The following is a 23,064-nucleotide window of genomic DNA, read 5'->3' as shown; positions in this document are numbered from 1 at the left end:
TTCATATTTTATAATATTATATGATCTGTGTCAACTGCATTTAATAAATTACACTTTTAATAAAACATTTGCATTTTATTTGGTTTGTAAAAGATGTTTTAACTGTTCTGACCAGCAGGAGTCACCAGCGTTTCTCCCATCACTTCATCTAGGAATGAGCAGGTTATTAAGTTAGAAGGAATGAAAGGTATTATTAACAAGATAATACCACTGATCCTAACCACTGTGGAAGTACTCGTGTCGTAATGTTTAAAACATGTCACTAAAAAGACACAAGTCATTGTCGGAAAAGTAGCTCGAGTTCGATTAATTCTGCCTGCGCGTATTCTCTACTCTAGAGGAATGTAGAATCGATTAGTTTGGACTGGTATTCTGCGCGGGTGCTTCTGCACGCGGACTGAGTGCTATTTCTCATTGCATTGTAACGTTAGTTGTTGCCCTCTCTGACAAGAATTAAACCGCAAACGTCTACTTTTCACAGTTATATCTGCAGAAATGGCTGATTCACAGGACGACAAGCTGTACAAAGCCGAATATGCGAAAAGTGGACGCGCCTCTTGCAAGAAATGCAAAGAAAACATTGCTAAGGACTCGCTGAGAATGGCCATTATGGTGCAGGTAATAAATTATGTGCTACTTTGACCCAATGCTGCTATTAAGCATCAGTATTTTGGTGTAAATGCATTTGTATTTTGCAGGTATGCTTTTGAACGCATATTGTAGTCAATGCAATTGCATTACACGTATGTAACGTTATGTAAGTTTCGCAGGCCCAAGAGGAGTTTAATGGTTATGGAATGATATATATCAACAGTTATTTCATTTGGACATCAGTTTGCAATTGCTTTTAGTGGTGCATTGGACAACATTAACAAGAAACAAATGGAAATGTGGAAACAATAAAAACAAAGCTGTGTTCTTGTAATGAATTGATGATAATACAATGAATCCCAAAAGAAACAATGTGTTTGCAATGACATGAATTTCACATCTCTTATAGTTGGATTCATGGCTTAATAAACACAATGTTTACTTCTGTAAATAGACTTCTGTAACAATTGACAAACAATAGAGCTGTACAATATATGTTTAGACATGATCTGTTTTGCTGCAAATCCTCAACCAAAAATGACCAAGCTGCTGACTACTGTAATGTTGTTTATATGTGCTTTCAGTTTCATTTTGCAAGGAACTAATGTTTTAGTGGATGTTTCTTAATCATCCCGCACCTGTCTCTCTCACAGTCTCCCATGTTTGATGGCAAAGTGCCTCACTGGCACCATTTTTCCTGCTTTTGGCTCCGGGCTGCAGTACAGTCACCCTCTGACATATCTGGATTTACTGACCTGCGTTGGGATGACCAGGAGAAAGTGAAGAAAGCCATTGAGAGCGGAGGTGCTACTGGAGGTGATTTGTTGAGTCTTTTTGACCTAAAAACTGATTTTGTTTGGTTTGATATGCCATATGGGCTGCAAAGCAGTTAGGCTTAAGTCACTAAGTCTTAAATTAATTCATTAATCCTCATTGCTTTGCAGGGAAAGGAGAGCAGAAGGGGGCAGCTAAAGGGGAGAAGACACTGAATGACTTTGCAGTGGAGTATGCCAAATCCAACAGAAGCACCTGCAAGGGATGTGATCAAAAGATTGAAAAGGTACATAATGCATTATCTTTTGTTTAACAAATGATGCTTTTTGAACACAATACATTAGTTATAAGTTACTCTGTTCTTCCCTGCTGATGTTCAGGACCACATCCGTGTGTCAAAGAAGTCAGTGGACCCAGAGAAACCTCAGCTTGGTCTGATAGATCGCTGGTACCACACTAGCTGCTTTGTGAGCCGGCGTGAGGAACTATTGTTTAAACCTGAGTACAGCGCCGCCCAGCTCAAAGGTTTCGGAGCTCTACGAGATGAAGACAAGGAGGAGCTGAAGAAAAGACTTCCCGCAGTGAAGAATGAAGGGTGAGCTTTTAATTTCTTTTTGCCGTCATGTTGCCCCAAACTGTATAAGCACAGTGTTAGGATGCTTTTTTCTAAAGGTTTTAGTTTTACAAGAAATGCTGCATGCCTGTTTATGTAAACTGGACAGGTTTGTGTAGCAATTTCAGCTTAATAGATTTTGTGTGGATCCGTCATACTTTTCATAACATGAGCAAAGTATCGTTGTCTATGGTCTTTAGTAGGGCTGCACGATTAATCGGAATTAAAACCAAAATCACAATGTGGATTAGTGATATTATCAAATCACAATTTCTGCAATATTTTTTTTTTTTTTATATTTTTTTTTTTAAATTAAGCAAACAATACAATACATATAAATACATAATGAAAGCAACAGCAAAAAATAAGTATAGACAAATATAAATGCGGAGAAAAACAAGTGTCGGACCAATAAGCTTGTTAATGACAAACCAGAAAGAAGTGCATAATGCAAAAGAAAACAAATGATCAGACAAATAAACAAATATACAAACAACATAAAACAGGAGGCAAAGGGCGAACCGGTATCTGCTACATACACCTATATATATATATATATATATATATGTATACATATATATGCACATACATATATCTATAAACATATATATATATATATATATACATATACATATATACATACAGTCAAAAAATAAAAAAATAAATAAAAATAATAAGAGGCATAATTTCTGCGATTTAATTAAATGCATATATTAGGGTTGGGCCAATAGATGCCTGACAGACATCACGATGTTGAGCTGGAATCGTGTCTGTTTATGCCGCAGTCCAGAGAGTCAGTCGGATTTACAGCACGTTAATTCATCAGTTTCTCCCGAAATACATGAAAGTAGAGGAATAGAGGAAACGTTATAGTTACTTACGCTGTGTATCTGATTTGACTAAAACACGTTGGCAAATCATATTTGAATGGATTGTTATTGCTGCTTCCATAGACACCAGTGTGTATTTTACGAACTATAAATGTATTGTTTTGCTAGTACTTACATGTGTATTTAAATGTCTGAAACCTAAAATAAACATTAGGCTATGTGGTTGAAAACACTGAATAGTTGTGATATATGACAAGCGCTGAGCGTGTCCAATTTTTTGGCGGGAAACTTTTATATTGGCGGGATATTTTTCTTCCCGCCAATATAAAAGTTTGATCTTTAATATCTAAAAATGGAAAAAAAAAATTATGCAGGAATAAATGTTAGTATTGTATTTGTAAAGTTGTACTGTAAAATGAAATTGACACTTTTTATTTTACAGTGAAATGTTACAATAGTTGTATTTCTTGTTTTGTTTAATGTTTTTTTATTTAGTAAATATTTATAATCATATTAAAATAAGAATAACTATTATTTTATAGTTATAGTAATATAAAATCACAAAATGTTTGTCCAAATTGTACAGCATACAGACAAGCACAACAAACCTGGAGCTTTTTAAATGTCATTTTAAATCGCAATCACAATTTTTATTAGAAACATTTTTGCTTGCTGCAATAGTTCATGTTACAGTTGTTCAGTCGCACACCAATAACATCTCTTGCCTACCGTGGCACTGACCCCCACTGTCGTTTTAAATTTTATAGTAATAAAAATAATTTAGTTCAGTTAGAGGACACTACAAACTGACGTTAATGAGCAGGGTTGCTCAAAAACTCATACATAGATACAGGTCCTTGAAAGTGCTTGAATTTATGTTGTGCAAGAAGTTTTCTGGAAAGAAATCCAAATTATTCCCTCCGGTCCACTAATGTGTAATTTCGCCAACACTTGAGTGGCCTATGCATACTAGCTTGCTTGAGTTACCTTAGTTATGCGCATTTACGCGTTATGTTAAGTGTTTCCCGCGTGAGGTACTTTGTGTTGTACGTTGCCATGACGTTCATGCGCGCAAAACTGTAACAATGTATCTTACAAGGTAACACGATGTAACCTTGCTATCACTTGAAATGTGTCCCCACATTAAGTCCTTGAGTTTGAGGGTATTGAACCTGGACCCTCCCCCCAACCCCTAAATCGTCCAGCCCTAAACTGAAGTCATGAGTAAAAAATAGTATTTTCTCTCTCAAATCAAAGATTGTTTCTTAGAGTGACTCGTAGAAAATATAGGTCTGGATTTACACATCAAATCACCTTAGAATTTAGTTTTTACTCCCATTGTTTTGATTCTTTTCAGTCTTTACTTTAGGACTAGATTAAGTTTTAGCGTTCAGGTTCTTTGGGTGTTGTTGCGTCCCCCATCATCATGCCTGATGCTCATCGCCATCACTGATGCCCCTGCCGCATAGAAAGATAGCCTTGAAGGCTTTTCTGAAGGTTTTCATCTTGTAGGCGTAGAGGAAAGGGTTAACAGCCGAGTTTGCGTGGGAGAGGATAATGGCCGATAGTAGCAGCGGTAGGGGAACGGGACATGAAGGGCACAGCAGCAGGAAGCAGTTTATGATATGTAGCGGAATCCAGCAGACCGTGAAAAGGAAGAGGACCAGAAAGAGCGAAGTGGCCATTTTCATCTCTTTCTTCATCTTCGCCGTTCCCTCCGTGTTGGTAGCGCCGCCCCGCTCTGCTGCAATCCTCCTCATCTGACGTTTGACCGTGACGAAGATCTGCGCGTAGATGAGGAACATCACCACCAGTGGGGACAGGACGCAGGCGAAGAAGTTGAAGTAGACCATGTAGGTCATATCCACCACAAACACGAAGAAACAGTAGCCCGAATCAGGCGGAGGCTTGTACCAGCCCATCAACGGCACCAGACCGATCAGGAAGGCCAGCGCCCAAGTCACACACAAGACCAGCACTGCGTTGCGAGGTGTCATGAGCCGGTGGTACTGGAAGGGCATGAAAATGGCCACATAACGCTCCACAGCGACCGCCAGCAAGCTGAAGATGGAGCTCTGGGTTAACATGATGAGCACAGATAACATTAGCAAACACAGATACAGATTGTGCCGTGGGATTCCCAGGTCCGTCATAATGGCGCAAGGGATCGCCAGGGCACCCACGCATATATCCGCCACTGCTAGCGACACCAGGAAGTAATTCGTAACCGTTTGGAGGTTTCGGTTCAGCCCCACTGCAACACAAACCAGCAGGTTGCCCACGGTGGAGAGGAGGGCTATGATGAGCTCGGCTATCATGTAAGGCAGGTTTATTGATGCTAGGATGTTGGGTGCAGCTGTTGTAGTTGTAGAAGTAGTAGTGGTAGTAGAGGTAGTTTGGGTAAGTTTACCTTGCGTAAGTGTGGACATGGTGGACAGGCCGTAGGTGAACTGCACAAATGTGTTATTTTCATAAGAGGTGACATTCATAAAAGTCGTGTTGAGGTAGAGCAGAGTCGGCGAGAAAGTGAAGTTGGCGATAGACTCGTTCATTTTGACCTGTAGACATAAAACCAAGCCAGGAAGAAAAACGATGATTGAAAATCAGTTGTTAAGCTTTGTATTAAAATGATATAAAATGGTCAGTCTGATTGCCTTTGAATGAGGAATTGACCTTCTGAATAAACCATCAGTTCTCATATGTTAGTGGAGGGAGTAACATTTATCTTTCTGAGTGTTATATCCAGTGTTATGTCTGAAAGTTTTTGATTAAGTCAAAGTAAAGCAACGAGTCGGTGAAGTGTAGATGGTAAACAAACAAATCACAACACATATGCTCTAACCATTGTTCTTTGATTATTTAACACTTGTTTTTTCCATTTCTTATTTATGCACAATAATTGTATTCAGGGCTTGACATTAACACTTGCCAATCCGCCAAATGCATGTGGATTTCAGCAGTGGCGTGTAACGCAGTCACTCCTACTAGCCAATTTACTGGGTCGAATTTTATATTATATACATTTTTAATTGTAGTCTTTTAAAAAGGCATCTGAAATAATAAACTAAATGCAATTTAGTGTTGTCAAAAATGTAGATTTTTCGATACATATCAAAAACTGAAATATCTGACACTCTTCCGCAGGATACACAATAGCAGCTGCGCATTCTCGCTCTCTAATCTCTCCGACAGGGAGTTGACACACAAACCCTTCACTCACTCGTTTCATTTGCGCTGGATTAATATTGTTAGTGTTACAGGGCTTGGATTTCAGCGTGGGATTTTGAGTATTCATCTTAATTTTACTCATTCCAGATTTTGTGCTCACTCCTACAGTGTGTGCACATAAAGACGAGTATATTGGCTATATAAAACAGTATAATGGGTCCGTGGGTCAGGTCTTAAAGTGACAGAAGTCTAATATACCAGCTGCCAAATTATGAGATAATATAAAAAATATTTATATAGCAGTTTTTCCCTATGGTATCGATGTCAACGTTGTGGCCGGTGAAAATGCTAAGTGGATAGTAACTTTGAAAACCACTAGCCACAGTGGCTGGTGACAAAAAGTGAATGTCAAGCCCTACTTGTATTAATATAATAACAAATATATGTTAAAATGTAATTTATTCCTGTGATACAAAGCTGAATTTTCAGCATCATTACTCCAGTCTGATTTGATGCTTAAGAAATATTTCTTATTGTTATCAATGTTGAAAAAAGTTGTGCTGCTGATTATTTTTATGAAAACTGTTACATTTTTACAGGATTATTTGAATAGAAAGTTTAAAAGAACAATTGATTTGAAACCGAAATCTTTTGTAACATTATAAATGTCTTAACTGTCACTTTTGCTGAATAAAAGTACAAGTATAAATTTCAAATAAACAATATATTATTATTGTTTATTATTATATAAACATTAAATGTTAAAGTAAAAAAAAAAATACTTAAAGTTTAGCAAAATATTGAATTTCAAAACATCTAATTAAAAGTAAATATTATTGATGTACATACCAAGTCTCTGTCGTGTATGCTTCGTATTCTGCTTTGAGATGTCACTCGTCGTTTGTTGTTTGCCTATGTTCTGCCAATGCATTTGACTTCTTTGGATCTGCTTAGAAATGTTCTATCCGTTAGCAAAAGATGACACATCTATATTCATTTATTTTCTCTCGCTGTGTTGTCTTTCACCTATCACTCTGATATATGGGCTTTTATAAGCCTTTCATTCTAATGGGAAAAATGCTCCTGTTTGTGTTTTTCCCACTATCGGTCATCATTATCGCCACCCAAATGGGCATTAATTACATTATGGAGGGAAAGTAGGCTCAGTGGTGATGTTGAGATCAGCTTGTTTGTCATGAGGTGAATTATTAATGTTTGGCATTATGATGGGAGCCGGACAGAGGAACCTGTCCAGACATGACTGTGACTCAGAGGACTGATAATCTTCTAATGAGGTCCACTGATAGATGAGCCGCTACACGAGCTCAGAGGAGTCCAAATCTCTCTGTAGGATTAACTCAAATCCACAAGGTGGAAAAGTTCACCATTCAGATCAGGTGATCAGATCATGGATCAGGGTTTGTTTTTTCAAGTTTACAGTGAGATATGCTATTTACATCAATATGAAGGAGCAATGTAGCAGTGTTATTTAAGTTATTTACATATCATTATAGTATTTTATTCATTTTGTTATGTGCTTTTGACATTTTAACTTTTTCTTAATTTTTTTCAGCTTAGACATTTTATTTGTTAGTTAATTGATTTTTTTTTTTTTTTTAGGTTTAAGTTTTTCAACTTATTTATATTTTATTTTATTTCAGCTTTAAAATAACATATGCATTTTGTAATAGTTTCATAATTAAGAATAGCATCATTATGCAGAACTCTTCAACTGGTGAAAAGTTGATCATTGAGAATCAAGAAACTCAGAGTTTTGAATTGAAATAAGTCGGTTGTTTGCGTATTTAAGTAATGTCCTTATTTCAAAATGACCACTAGAATTTACAATGTGTTTTCATGAAGTGTTTTAGGCTCGTGCATCTGGTCGTCTTTGTTGTTTGTTTTTACAAATGTCTTTTTTTTTTTTTCTCAGGAAGAGAAAGGCCGATGATGTTGATGGAGGAGTTTCTAAGAAACAGAAGAAAGAAGATGAAAAACTGGAGCTGAAACTGAAGGTATGAGATGTGTTCTGAGATCATCTATAACATGGTTTGGATTATTGTGGATAATTATTACCTATTAACAAATTAGTTTTCACCAATATAATGTAGAAATAAATTTTGCACATTTAAACGTTCAAACCCCTATTTGTTCTAGTTGATTTTATTATTTGCATTTAGGATTCTTTCTCCCCGCTGTCACTACAGAGCCGTGACACATGATTGTGGCATCTGTAAAAAATGTATTGTAGCGTTGGCTCCCAACATTTAACTTATTGCTCTTTGTTTTTTCTGTAAATAGTAGAAAATATATCAGCCTAAAAATGCTTTTGTCTGGTTCTTGATGTATTCTAGGAGCAGAGCCAGCTGATCTGGGGAATTAAAGACAAGCTAAAGAAGTTCTGCTCCATCAATGACATGAAGGAACTGCTTATTGCTAACAATCAGGAAATTCCCTCTGGGGAGTCAAATGTAAGAGTGCTATACAGAAAAACTGTATTGACATGCTGATTTGACCTGATGCTCGCTTTCTGACTGGCATTTTCAATAGCCTCATCAAAAGTCAGATACACTATACCTTTATAACTTTGTGTATCATTTTTTGAATAAAAATTGAATTTGATCGACAGGTTGTGGACCGGCTATCAGATTGCATGGCGTTTGGGACCCTGAAGCCTTGTGAGACTTGCAAAGGGCAACTTGTGTTTAAGAGTGATGCATATTACTGTACTGGAGACATCTCTGCATGGACCAAGTGTGTGGTCAAGACTCAGACACCTGACCGCAAAGACTGGGTCACTCCTAAGGTTAGTAGATCTGTGCTCTTTGAATTTCAGCATTTAGTTCTCCTAATCCTAACATGATTGTCACTCCTGACAATGTTATACTTCCTCAGGAGTTCAGTGATATTCCGTTCCTGAAGAAGTTTAAGTTCAAACGGCAGGACCGTTTGTTTCCCAAAGATGCTCCTCCTGCGGCTCCCACGCCCTCGTCTGCTACTGTGACCTCAGCCGTCCCGAGCATGTCCGCTTCCTCCAGTAACAACCTCTCAGAGGTGCCTGCAGGTCAGTGACTCTGAGAGAAACACTGATGCCTATTTAGGAGATCAGTAGGAGTCTTTCAACAGCAGATGCCCACACAAATAATGATAGCTTATCAGGTGTAAGCAAAATTATTTTTGTAATTTTTTTTATAGGCTATTTTAGTATGTTTTGAATTAGCTTTGACTTTTATATTTTCATTTATTTTCTCTCGCTGTGTTGTCTTTCACCTATCACTGTGATATGGGCTTTTATAAGCCTTTCATTCTTATGGGAAAAATGCTCCTATTTGTGTTTTTCCCACTAACATCATTATCGCCACCTAATTTAGTTTAACTTGAAGTACTAAAAAAACCTAAAATAAAAATGAATAAAAACAGTTTAGACATATTTAAAAAAAAAAAAAAAAAAAAAAACTTGGAACCAAAAAAAAAAACTTCAGAAACCAAAAATCTTCAAATAAAAATTCAAAATATTAATTTAACTAGTTTATCGATGATACTAAAATAACACATTTTAGTACAATAACTTAAACAACAATTAGAAATGCTGCCTTGGCAACTAACTGAAATAAAATAAGTTGAAAACTATTTTATGGCCAAATATTGGACAATCTGCTTCAGTCTATCACTTGTATTATTTAATATTTTCTCAGGAACTGATAATTTGGCAAGCAGGTTGTTAAGAATTACTCTGCTCTTTCATTTTTTTCTGGGTATAAACTAAGAATGTTTTTGTCTGAATGTATTCTCTAGACAAGCCTCTGACAGGACTGAAGCTGCTCGCCGTGGGAAAACTAAGCAAGAACAAAGATGAGCTGAAAAATACAGTGGAAGGACTGGGAGGAAAAATCACAGGCACCGCCAACAAAGCTGCTCTCTGCCTCAGCAGCAAGAGTGAGTGATGCTCTGTAGCTCTTTTACAAACTCTAGTGAGCTTTCTTGCTAAATAGACAGATTTTGTGTTTAGCTGGTTAGCTAAATTAAGTAATGCCCAATACATTCTTAAAAATAAAGATTCTTTAATAGTGGCATTGATGGTTCCATGAAGAACGTTTTAACATCCATGGAACCTTTGCACTGGACAAAGGATTCTTTATATTATTAAAATGTTCTTTACACTTAAAGGAGCTATGTGGAGGTTTTTACTTAAAAAAATCTTTAAGATAGAGTTTTAATTTGTACATGTATGGGCCAACCATGATGTAATAAAAAGAATGACACCTTGACTGTCCACCACGGTTGCCTCTAACAGCCTGCTGTAGGCTCAACTGTGTGGAGGAGTCGGGCCCGAATCGGCGCGAAAATTCACAAGATGTGACGTCATGCGCGTTCTCGTCTACTTGGGCTTACATCCGTACGGCACGGCAGCCATTATTAGTAAGCAGCGGCAATCGGTAGTGTTTTCAAATGGTGTTTTCTTACCTCAAACATTATGCTGGTGAATCTCGATGAGCCGTCAGTGGTTGCTACGGCAACCCTGGTTGATTTGGTCGTGCTCTATGAGCGACGCGTGTGCGCACCGAGAACGAGCATGAGACTGGCTGCAGTTCCTCTAACGGCCACTGGTGTCAGTAACCGTTAGAAATTTTAGAACCTACGCAATGCTCCTTTAAGAACGGTTCACTAAAAGTTTCTTTGGAGACCCAAAAATGGTTCTTCAATGGCATCGCTGAGAAAAACCCCTTTTGGAACCTTTACTTTTACAAGTCTATAATAGAAAATGAGGTGTGTGCGTGTTAACTAGGTGTCCTATATAGGCCAGTATGTTCTCACAGGAATCGGCGGTCTGCTTCTACTTGCCGATTAATAAATTTGTCCCTTCTGATTTTTCGCCAGCTTATTTATTTTTTGGCGAGTCACTTCGAAACTCCTTAACAACCTGCTCTGTTCTTCTTGTGTCTCAGAGGAGATTGAAAAAATGAGTAAGAAGATGGAGGAGGTGAGGGACGCAGGTGTGCGTGTGGTGGCAGAGGACTTCCTCACTGACATCAAGGAGTCCGGCAAGGCCCTCCAGGAGCTCATCTCCCTGCACAGCATCTCCCCTTGGGGTGCTGAAGTTAAAGTCGAGGCCCCGGCTGCAAGCGCGGCCTCCAAATCCACTGGAGCTCACTCCTCAAAGAGTACCGGCAGAGTCAAAGAGGAAAAAGGTTAGAGAGATTTTTCTGTAAATCGTCTTATGAAGCAAGATTTTGCATGAGATTTTATTTTTATTTTTATTTATTATTTAATTATATTCGCAAAACATTTAACTTCAATTGTATAAAATATTTGAGATTGAAACAAAATATGGAAATTATTTTGGGTGGGATTTGATTGGGTAAAACACGTTAAGCTTTGATATTAATATTATTTTAATAAAATGTACTGTATATTAAATAATACATATGAAATGCTATATAATTATTTAAGTAATATAATCATTCTATATTATATGAAAATATTTAATAAAGTTTATTATTATTATTTATAATGTATATAATATTATCAATTTTCTATTATAAAACCAGGGATGAAGATGATCTGAAGATTTCAGAAACACGCCTACATGATATTTAACTATAATAATTATTTTTGCTGAATAATACTTTTCATTACTCCTCCAGGTGAAAGCAAATCAAAGAAAATGAAACTGACAGTGAAAGGAGGGGCAGCCGTAGATCCTGCCTCAGGTGAGACTGAGTCCTTTTTCCATAATTCATTCAAAGTCAATATACTATATTTTGATATGCATTGATTGTGCAATGCCTTATTCATGATTTAATTGCTCAGGTCTGGAAGACTGTGCTCACGTTCTGGATCAGAATGGGAAGATTTACAGCGCCACACTGGGTCTTGTGGACATTGTTAGAGGGACAAATTCATACTACAAAGTACAGCTGCTGGAGGATGACGTCCAGAAACGGTGAGCCTTACCCATTTTTGTGATTTACTATTACTATATTACTTTTATAAAAACATAATTTCATCTCTAACACAGTACTATTTAGTACGTCTATAGACAGGCAATTAAAAAAAATTGTAATTTACACAGGGTTTCCGCGGAGTCATAAAAAGTCATAAAACGTCTTAAATTTAATAATAAGAATTTTAGGCCATAAAAAGTCATAAAAACGTCCGGATTTTCCATACAAGGTCATAAATTTAATTTAGCCACGTCATAAATTGATATGCTCGTACATTCGTTGGTTCTACCATTGCCTTTTCCCCCTGAAAATGCGCTGGCGGCATAATGTTAAATGCACAGGTTAAATGCGCCAAAAGCGGAACGCTCATTTGAAACGCGCGCCACACGGATCATTTACCCGCTCGGCTCCAAGTCCAAACGGCAGCGCAACGTGAGCTCAATAGAGCAGACGCGTTTACTCTGATCGGTCACAGTCACAAGATCCAGTGAGAAGTGCTTGAATTCAGCGAAGAACACAAGTGTCTCAGTGATTTAAACCAGTTTAAAGGCAGATGAAACCGCGCTGACAAACAGCAGAAACTCTGCACAACGATACAGTCAAAAGGCTTTTCCGTCTACAATCTCCCATCATTTACCATGGATTTACTGTAACGTTAGCCTAGTAAAATTATCTGCACCATGTGGGATATACATATTGAATTTTAATGGAATAATGGACTAATGGAATATTTACAGTATTTAATAATGTATTTAGGCTACTGTTTTTCATACATTTCCTGAAGATACGTGCCATCAAAGTTAGGCAACACAAACCTGTTTCAAGACTTGACCCCTATTAGCACATGCAGAAACTAAGTAATTATTTTCCCAATAAAGATATTTATTTTGTTAAGGACAAATGTTTGAATGTCCCACCTCAGATTTGTGAAATGTTCACCTGTTTTAGCAAGTGTTTGTCATTATATTTTCTGACAATAAAGAGTAAAGTTAGTTTAAAACCACAATTAACGCTCTGGTTTCTACAACTTTCACTTAGAAGCAACAGTCTGCCTTTGAACTTGAAAGAAATAAAGATTTGACATTTATCGTGATAATTATCGATATTGACTAATATAAAACAATTATCGTGATTCAGATGAATTATCAAATTTTTCGTAATTCGTGTAGGTCATAAATTTCAATCATAATGGTCATAAAAAGGTCTTAAAAAGTCTTAAATTTGACTGACCAAACCCTGCAGAAACCCTGTTTACAGTAATTTCATGGTAATTTCATCTGTATATATGAATTTCTTAGACTTAAAAGTAAGTGCTTTGCCAGCCACATTTTTATCCAACACCTGCTTCAAAACCTTAAAATATTTGTATATTTATACATGTTTCCCATAAGGCATTTCTCTTATAAAAGTGTGAATTTATAGTACAATAAATGTAGATTCATCAATGCAAGTATTTTGTAATGTGAACGTGTTATAAGGGAAATACCTTTTAGTTATTTTATATCTGCAACTGCACCAATTTCCACTTTACTTGAGCATGCTTGTGTTGCTTTTTCAGATACTGGGTGTTCAGGTCATGGGGTCGAGTCGGCACCACCATTGGGGGAAACAAACTGGAAAAGTTTTACGATAAGAACTCTGCTATGGATAATTTTTGCAGCGTGTATGAGGAAAAGACAGGGAATTCCTGGGCCTCAAGCAATTTCACAAAACACCCCAATAAGTTTTACCCCCTTGAGATTGACTACGGACAGGTAAGAACTGGGACAACATGTAGCCAGAGAACGATTGGGCATGAGTTTGATTTCAAAAGCATTGCCAGAATTGTGCATACATCTTTGTGAATATTATTGCTTTAGTGTTTGTCAACATGAATTAAAGGTCAGAAAGAATTAACTAGATTTGTGTTGAATGAACTAGATCTTCTCCCTGCTTTCAGTGAAGAACCTACAAATGTAATCATGATGTAGTGTTACAGCCCTAAAAGTATGTGATAGATATGGGAAAGAGGCCAAATATATTTTACAAAAGTATTTTTGGGACAAATCTAACTCCAAAATCAAAACAATCTGCATAACATCATGAAGCCTCCGTTGATACCCAGGTCAAAATGTAAATGTAACTTTTTTTTTTTTTTTTTATGAGAAAATCTATTTTACTTTTTTATTTATTTACTCTTTTATGTGTATTTTGGCAGTTTTGACACATTTCCAAACTTTTTTTTTAGAGAATAGGTATTTCTTCCAGGTCAAAACCGACCCAAATGCATTATGAGGGTAAACAAGTTGATTATAATCTACCTTTTTTTTCACATATATTTACCTAGGATGAGGAGGCTGTAAAGTTGTTGACTGCAAGCGCAGGTACCAACTCCCAGTTGGCCAAACCCATCCAAGACCTCATCCGAACGATCTTTGATGTAGAGAGCATGAAGAAAGCCATGGTTGAGTTTGAGGTGTGTTCACTTCCTTTTTTTATTATAGCAAAATTAAGAAAGGCATGTCTGTGGTCATGGATGTGAATGTAACTGGGTGTAATTTCTCCTACAGATTGACTTGCAGAAGATGCCTTTGGGGAAACTAAGCAAGCGACAGATCCAAAGTGCCTATTCCCTTCTGAGCGAGGTCCAACAGGTTGGTCTTAGTGTTTCTGAAACTATATTTTGGTAGTCTAAGCCCAGTTCTTCAGTATATTCATAAATAAGTTATCCCCCTGGTTTCACAGACAAGGCTTAATATAGTCTCAGACTAAAATGCATGTTTGAGCTGTGGAATTGGCATTCGGTGCCGCTTTATAAAGGTAGAGCGCCAACCGCTATGCACGCACTTGAATGCTGATGCAACAGCTGTTTTCTTTTTCCCCCGGCTGATCTATGGTCTAATTTGCTGTCCTAGTTTCGGTTTCCCTTTTTGAATGATGAAAATATTCAAATACCTGCTGATATAGACAGATATTTCCTTACACGCAGGTGCAGAACGCACATGCTAGTCACCTTTAGTTCTTTTGGTGTGTTCAAGCACAGCTGACAAGAGGTGACAACACAGTCAGTTTCATCACCTCTAGTTTTTTTACGTCGGCTTGGTTTATCCCGGGCTTAAGCCCTGTCTGTGAAACCAGTCCATCAAATAGCTTCAAATATGCACTCCTTTTATTTTAACTCATTTATTTCTGTAGGCTGTGGCAGATAGCTCTTCAGAAGCACTGATCTTAGACCTGTCCAATCGCTTCTACACACTGATACCTCACGACTTCGGCATGAAGAAACCACCGCTGTTGAGTAACGTGGATTACATACAGGTATGGCTTGGGCAACTGTCAAAAATATTGTCTCGGCAGCATTCTTGTTGTGATGTCTATCTTAAACCTGTTGCATATTCTTTATAGCAAAAGGTGCAGATGCTGGACAACCTGTTGGACATCGAGGTGGCCTACAGCCTGCTACGGGGAGGAGTGGAGGACAATAAGAAAGATCCCATTGACATTAACTATGAGAAACTCAAAACCAAAATTGAGGTAAAAATGTCTTTCTTTGCAAGACCAGTGTATTTTCCTTTGCGGCTAGCATTGATATAAACATGCTGTAGTGTTTGATACTGATTTTGTGTTTCTAGGTGGTCGACAAGTCATCAAATGAGGCTGAGCTTATCCTACAATATGTGAAGAACACACACGCTGCTACTCACAACACCTACACACTGGATGTTGAGGAGGTGAGATTAACGCTAAAAAAAGTACTATACGGAACCATTTAATGCGCAAATATAATATAATAAAAAAAAAATAGCTGAAAACCCTGTTTTACACAATCTACTACATGCCTTCTGTCGTCTGATTAATAGTTTATACTAGGGATGTCAACGATTAATCGACGATCGATTAATTGTCGATAATACATTTAATCGATAAAACTTATCGATCATCGATTAAGCAGGTCTTCATGCGCGTGTGCGCTGCTCAACCGCGAAACATGTAAAGCGAGCGCGCCGGAGTTATGTTTGGGACCATTTTACACCTTCATCATGACTATAAGCTTGCGTGTGCATTCGCAGCCTTTTGTTTTGTGCAAATGTAAGTTGTTATACTTTTTATTTTGTGTAGGCCTATCTATATCTGATTTATCTCATATTGGATGCATTTGGTTAAGAATTAACTCTGTAGTAAAGCGTCAGCTTCAGCGCGCGCAGCTCAAACGGCAGTGCACGACTAATAATGACTATTGGGACTGTAATATTACATAACATTATAAAGAGAACAATATTGTAATAAAACATTGTGAATTATTTGGGTTTAGTTGCCGTGTCGCGTTGCTCCAGGAAGCGCGCGTCCACAACATGAGTAGTTCTGAATGATAGCACGTAACGTTAACTTAGTTCAAGTTCACTTGTGCATGAATTTGCGTCATTTTGTGCAGATATGATTTGTAATATTATGTTTATTTTTAATATATCTGATTAATCTCATATAGGATGCGTTTCTTTTAGATAAATAACGTGCTAGCAAAGTGCTCCAGTTGAAACGGTAGCAGATTCATTCAGCGCGTGCAGTTGTTCCAGGAAGAGCGCGTCACACATTCTAAGCGAATATGAGGCGGCGTTGGTGACACGTTGTATTAGTAGTTATATTTGATTATTAAATAATTAATTTAATTATCAATCACATCGAAACATTTTACAATCCTATTAGCCCTTTATTTATATTTAAAACCATTCTCATTGATTTGGTGAGGATTATAGCGTTCTGAGCAGCATTTGCACACCCTGTCATGCTGTTGGCCATAGCCACTGCAGTAGACGCATATCGCAGTATTACGGCTAACGATTAATCGATTAATTGATCGTTAATTTAAATGACGATCGATCATAGGAATTTGTGAAAATTGACATCCCTAGTTTATACTTTTTAAGTGTAGTAAAGCACCTTTAGTATAATTGACCCTTCGCTAAGCCACGCCCAAAAACCGCCACAGGCCAATCGTGGCTTAGCAACCTTAACTAGGCGCGGGAGGTCTGGCAAGCTTTCGAGCGAGAGGGAAACATGCCGAAGTGTTGTGCAAATCTGATACCCGGTATCCTAAAATTTTGGACGGGGTGGTGGATTTTGTTCCCTTCCCGAAACTTGAAACCCAAGGGGAGAAATGCCGGGCGTCATCTTCGTTTATATAGCGCTTTTAACAATGTAGATTGTTCCAAAGCAGCTTTACATTGATAATAGGAAATTAAATGTAAAGTGTTTTGGCTTTATAGCAGCTCTAGGATAAAGTTATTGTCCAGCTCGTGGATCAAGCAGTGTGATTAAAGGCAAGACGGAGGCTCACTGACATAATTTAACGTTACTTAAAAATATATTTCAGCATTTTGTTAATCGACGGCCAAACTAGTAACGTTACCCCAATCCGATCACGACTCTCCCGGTGTTAGTTCTAGTAAAAGTGAAAGGTAAGTTAGTTAGTAAAAGGAGGGAACATCAGGGGGCTTGCCGGAGATCTCCAAGGAAAAGGTTGGTATGCAAACTTAATCAGTTCATAACAGTAGTCACTAATGTGACCCACGACGTGTGAGCAGTAACGTAGCCTGGCACACTACAAATATAAGCAGGAGAATGTTATCATTGCAAAGTGGTCAGGCTAATGTCTTGTGTTTATTCCATAATACATATGGATAAGCTGTTTGATTTATAAATATTAGAATATTTTCACATTTCACTTACCCTGCTGTGCATGCACAGCTGTTCCTCAATTTGTGTGTTTCCCATTTGAATGGTCAGCGTATGATTCGGCTGCTGCTTGCGTTGGGACCTAACATTATAGGCTTTAGCTTAAATTTTGATGAAATTATTCTCTAATCGTTTGCATATTATGTCGTGGATATAGCCCTCAAATGCATACTGCAGTCTTGCTCTCTCATATTTTCACCTGTTCACCAAAAATGACTAATTATCTCCTTAGGAATGTCTGAAACCAGTGCATACATACTGTAATAGACGTGCCAGGCTCAAAAGCTTGACAGGCATAGCAACAGTAACTAAGGAGGGCGGGGCTTAGCGAAGGGTCAATTGTAAAAAAAAAAGAAAAGTCCCCCTTTAGGTTGTGGTACTCTTCTTTTTTGTGTGTAGTCTTTAATGATTTAAGAATAATTTTTATTTTGTTAGTAATATTTTAATATGAATACTTACTAGACTGAAGCATCTTAGGTTTATTTGATTATCCATACAGCGCTTTTTTTTTTGAAAAATCTATCTAAAATGTGAGTATCAAATGATACATCAGGCTTTTGAAGAACTTATTTTTTGTACATCTCTTATTCAATGCATTATACAGTATGTTTTGCCTCCCACAATAAAAAATACAGAGCTTTGATCATACAACTAAGCATTTAAATTTTAACTTACTAAGGCATTATTAGGTGTCCACTGAAATTGATATGCATTTTATGCTAGTAGTCTGCTATACTGTTGTAAAGATCTCACTGATTTACATTACGAGCTATCAGAATTTCGTCGTCTTTATTTTAACATATAAATATCAACATTTTTGTGTCTCTAAATACATTTTTTTTTCCTTGTCAAGTGTGAGCTTTATATTCTCTTATATCATACTATATGAGCCATAAAAGCCTGATGTATCAAATATAATTAAACACACATGCACATGCATACTACTTTGTCTAAAGGTTCAAAAAACTTTTTTTCTTTTTTCTAGATCTTTAAGATCGACAGGGAGGGTGAGTACCAGCGCTTCCGCCCATTCAAAGAATTACCCAACCGACAGCTGTTGTGGCACGGCTCCCGCGCCACCAACTACGCGGGTATCCTGTCTCAGGGTCTACGTATCGCTCCGCCTGAGGCTCCAGTGGTAAGTTTCTGCTCCTCTAGTGCCATTAGCTGCCTCTCTCTGAAAAATGAGTACACAAAAATCTTCCTGTTGATTAATGACTAATGACAGTTCCTAGTTTCTTTCTTAGTTTATGCAAATTTATTATATTTGTTGTGCTTTGATATAAAACACACATTTGCAATATTGCTGTACTCTAATGATATCGATACTGATTATGTGATCTTTAATACAGACAGGTTACATGTTTGGCAAAGGCGTTTACTTTGCTGACATGGTGTCGAAGAGTGCAAACTACTGCCACACGTCCCAGGCTGATCCTGTTGGCCTCCTTCTGTTAGGAGAGGTTGCCCTTGGAAACATGTGAGAGATGCTCTTTTTGTCCTAGTTTGTTTTAAGTCTCCTTTTGTAATTCTTGTAATTCAAGACGGGCTTTCGCACCGGATAGTTCTAGGAACTTGCCACCAGGGTGGTTCCCCGAGAACTAATGGTTCCCTTAGGAACATTTTCCTGGCTGCAATCGCACCGCCAGTTGGAACTCTGAAGTGACGTAAGCCGCGCTTGTTGTTGTGACTTTTATTTTGACGGCGCAGCTGACCTTTATTTTGACGGTGCTATGAACGCCAGAGCACACAGTGCTTGCATTCTCCGTGTTCATTAGTTTACGATCTGTCTAACAGTCCTGTCTACTAATACAATATTAGATAGAACTGTTATACATAGACATTATATGAAAAGGTATTAGCGTATGCAGTGTGGTTGATGTCCAGTGTTGCTAGCTGAGCAGAAATACGTAATCATATTTTGCTTGGACCCCTCAAAGTTGAGTTGGATTTTCTCCTTAGCGTAAAGGTTAAGAGGCCCATCTATCACTGTTTTCCATGTTCGTAGAGTTAGTGCCTCCTGGAGTAAATGTATAGGCTATAATCTATGTTTACACAACTTTTTTTTAAATGGCGGGTGCTGGCGTTCATTCGGCCAATCAGCGCACAATAACGTCTCTGGTAGTTTCTATTGTGCTGGTTTAGACCCTACTCTGAAGTAGGAAAGGGAGTTCCTAGAACTAAAATTGTTCCTAGTTCCTGCGGTGCAAAAACGCTAAAATCTGGGTACTTCCGCCAATAGCTCTAGGAACTATGAAAAGGTTCCTCCGCTGCGAAAGCCCCTAAAGTCACTAAAGTTGAACAAGTTAATACACTACTGTTCAAAAGGTTTTTTGTTTTTTTTTTAAAAACATGTCTCTTATGCTCACAAATGCTGCATTTTTATTTGATCAAAAATACAGTAAAAACAGTAATGTTGTGAAATTTTATTACAACTTTTACAATACAACTGTTTTCTATTTGAAATAATAAAAATTTAATTTGAAGCTCAAGAAACATTTCTTATTATCCATGCTAAAAACAGCTGTGCTGATGTTTTGTCTGAACCATGATACATTTTGTTTCAGGATTCTTTGATGAATAGAAAGTTCAAAAGAACATTGTTTGTTTGAAATATAACTTCAACATTATTGTCACATTATAAATGTCTTAACTGTCAATTTAATGCATTCTTGCTCAAAAGTTTTAGTTTCCTTCTTTCGGCAGTGTTTGTCACTACTTTTAGGAAGGCAAATGCTATTTGAAAAATGAAGCCCTTTTATGATTTGTTGCTGAGTGCTCTATAAAGATCTGATTTTGAGTTTTATTCTACTCTAAAGGCATGAACTGAAGAAAGCCTCGCACGTTACAAAGTTACCAAAGGGTAAACACAGTGTAAAAGGTATGGTGGTTCTTCATTTAGAAAGAAATCATATTTTGTAGTTGTTTTTTGTTTCTGACAAATGTTTTACCATGTGTTTGCTGTCTGAAGGTTTGGGAAGAACTGCTCCGGACCCAAGAGCTACTGTATCTCTGAATGGAGTGGACGTGCCGCTGGGCAAAGGCGTCAACACAAACATTGATGACACAAGTCTGCTCTACAACGAGTATCCTTTAGTTTTCTGTTTTATTTGCCTCCTTGCTGTCTTTCATCTGTTGTTTTACATAAATATGCATCTTATATATATATTTAATGGAGTGCCTATTTTACACCAAGTACAAATAGCCCATCTTTTGCCTGCAGATACCATTTACACTAACTCCGCCCAGTCGCCTACCATTGCCTACCACAATTAAGAAACTAAATGAGAAGTGGAAATCAAAGGGCCTATTTAATTGCAGTAATAAAGTTTTAAAGGGGTAAGGTTTGGAGTAGGTGTAGCAGAGGTAATGTCCCAAAAAAGCAGCATCCATTTATAATTATAATGAATACAATCATGTACACTGAATATGTTGTTGTTATTCTACACTGTTTTATAATATACTACTACATAACACTGAGATGCAAACAGTATCTGCCACAATTAGTATAAATAGCATCTAACAACTATTTACACTTAGTGTAAAGAAAAGACTTATATTTTCATTGAATGTAAATAGCATATATCGCGATTAGCCGCTGCCTATATTTATATAACTACACATTCATCTTTCACTGTTTCCCTTGACTCAAACTTTCCTTCAGGTACATTGTGTATGATATTGCTCAGGTTAACCTGAAATACCTGCTGAAGGTTCGCTTCAACTATCAATCCTCTCTCTGGTGAGACAGCGGGTCAGATCTGCCCATGTGGACAGGCTTTTGGACTCCACTGAAGCCCACTGCTACAGCTTTAGCATCAAGACTAAGCAGCATACGAGTTGACAAACGGTTAAATCAGTTCTCTAGCGCTTCAGTAACACATTCCCAGTTGCTCTAGTCTGTTAGTTTGGAGTAAGTTAAGTGGCTATATCTAAATCTTCATTTGCAATCACAAATTGTATCACAGCATTGTTGCAAATGTTGCAGGCTTTGGTATATATTCACAGAATGATTGGACTTATCTGTGGAGATCTTTCTTGTAAGCTACCAACAATAATAGGTAGACAGTCTTCCATTTTTCATAGACTTTTTCTTTGTTTTAATACTTTTGCTAAACCTGGAATCAGGTTAACTGTAACACATGTAGTGTACATGTTTTTGGTTGTCTTTTCAATATAAGAAAATGTACAGTTTTAGAAAAAAAAATTGTTGTAAGCTAGGATATAGCCTGCCATGAGTGAGTAAACTTTTACTAGAGTTGCCATGTTTGGACAAATATTTTGTATGTTAAATGTGTACTGACCTGGTTTTGCTTTTGCTGGTTTTGCCTGGTTTTCTGTCCCATGCGAAAATGTACTTTGGCCAACTAAAATTGCAATGTAAAGCTAAGAGCAATGTCTGCTGCTGTACTCGCACACCTGTATTATTTTTATTTTTTGGGGGTAAACGACACAATTTTTGTGAAAAAGAAGCCTGTTTGCGTCCTGACAAACGTCTTTGCTTCATAAATAAAACAGGTTTTGGCTTATTTTGTTTGAAGCTCATTTATTTCTGTCAAACACTTCCATAATAATACAAAGAAAATAAATAAATAAAATCATGTTTTGCAGGGTTTAATATAATAGATTTTTAACTAAAATGTACTGGAATAACCTATTCCTGTACATTATTATTACTGTAATCTTTTTATTTTATTTTATTTTATTTTATTACAGCTTTGGTCCTGTTGGAAGTTAAACTATGGTTACACTGCAAGAACTATGGTCAATTTTTATAATTTTAGTACCAGACAGCAAAAAAAAAAAAAAAACTATGGTACTATGTTTCTCTAAAGTTACTTAGTTTAGAACTGATTCAACGTCATGCATTCATGGTTTTACCTGTGTTTACTATGATCTTGCAACAAATACCGCAAATAAACTATGGCAGCGCCTTTTTTACTTGAAGGCACAATATTTAAAGGCCCCTTATATAAGCTATACAATTTCTCTGCTATGTTCTGCTGTCATTTTGAAGAAGCTGCTTGTTTTCAAACTACTTTTAACAGTGTAAATATGTTCAAATAAATCTTTGAGTTTCAAGAAATAAAGAAGATTCTTTAAGACAGTTATTGTAAAGTAATAAAAGTTCATAAAAGTTTTGCAATTAATTTTTTTAAATATAAAATGTAACTTAAATCATTGATGTCATCTTGAGGCCTCCTAATGTGGCCCAATCCCAGCTGAACTGTGAAAAAGTGTCCTAATGCCTAGCTAGTCATATGGGGATACAGAAGATGAACCTTTTTAAACATGTTTTATAAGGTTTATATGAAAAGAAGAAACTGCATAAAATTCCTAATGCATCTTAAGATTCTCATTTTTCTATATCATGCATCTGAAATAAAAGAAGTTTTGATAGTTTTGTGAGCGCATACTGTCGAGTGTTTGT

General features: G+C 37.0%; 2 protein-coding genes across 2 annotated transcripts; one reads left to right on the top strand and one right to left on the bottom strand.

The window, feature by feature from the left end:
• Window positions 1-173: 173 nt before the first annotated feature.
• parp1 (poly (ADP-ribose) polymerase 1) lies at window positions 174-22,713 on the top strand. Its single transcript, XM_081379379.1, has 23 exons — window positions 174-618; window positions 1,245-1,407; window positions 1,536-1,651; window positions 1,746-1,960; window positions 7,910-7,991; window positions 8,331-8,447; window positions 8,606-8,782; window positions 8,872-9,040; window positions 9,772-9,912; window positions 10,923-11,165; window positions 11,622-11,687; window positions 11,788-11,920; window positions 13,480-13,675; window positions 14,248-14,376; window positions 14,471-14,554; window positions 15,096-15,218; window positions 15,306-15,434; window positions 15,533-15,631; window positions 18,619-18,771; window positions 18,986-19,113; window positions 20,453-20,514; window positions 20,605-20,719; window positions 21,298-22,713. Exons 1-23 carry the CDS (start codon window positions 496-498, stop codon window positions 21,377-21,379), a joined length of 3,045 nt encoding a protein of 1,014 aa, XP_081235505.1. The 5' UTR covers window positions 174-495; the 3' UTR covers window positions 21,380-22,713.
• On the bottom strand, window positions 4,233-5,360 carry adorb1a (adenosine receptor B1a; the record flags this gene model as incomplete). The annotated part of the gene is made up of 1 exon (XM_081379481.1): window positions 4,233-5,360. The coding sequence occupies one exon, from the start codon at window positions 5,358-5,360 to the stop codon at window positions 4,233-4,235; it is 1,128 nt and encodes a 375-aa protein (XP_081235607.1).
• Window positions 22,714-23,064: the final 351 nt, after the last annotated feature.

This window comes from Scardinius erythrophthalmus, assembly GCF_964197995.2.
Source record: "Scardinius erythrophthalmus genome assembly, chromosome: 11".
Taxonomy (NCBI): Eukaryota; Metazoa; Chordata; class Actinopteri; order Cypriniformes; family Leuciscidae; genus Scardinius; species Scardinius erythrophthalmus.
This window is presented reverse-complemented; position numbering and strand designations above follow the sequence as displayed.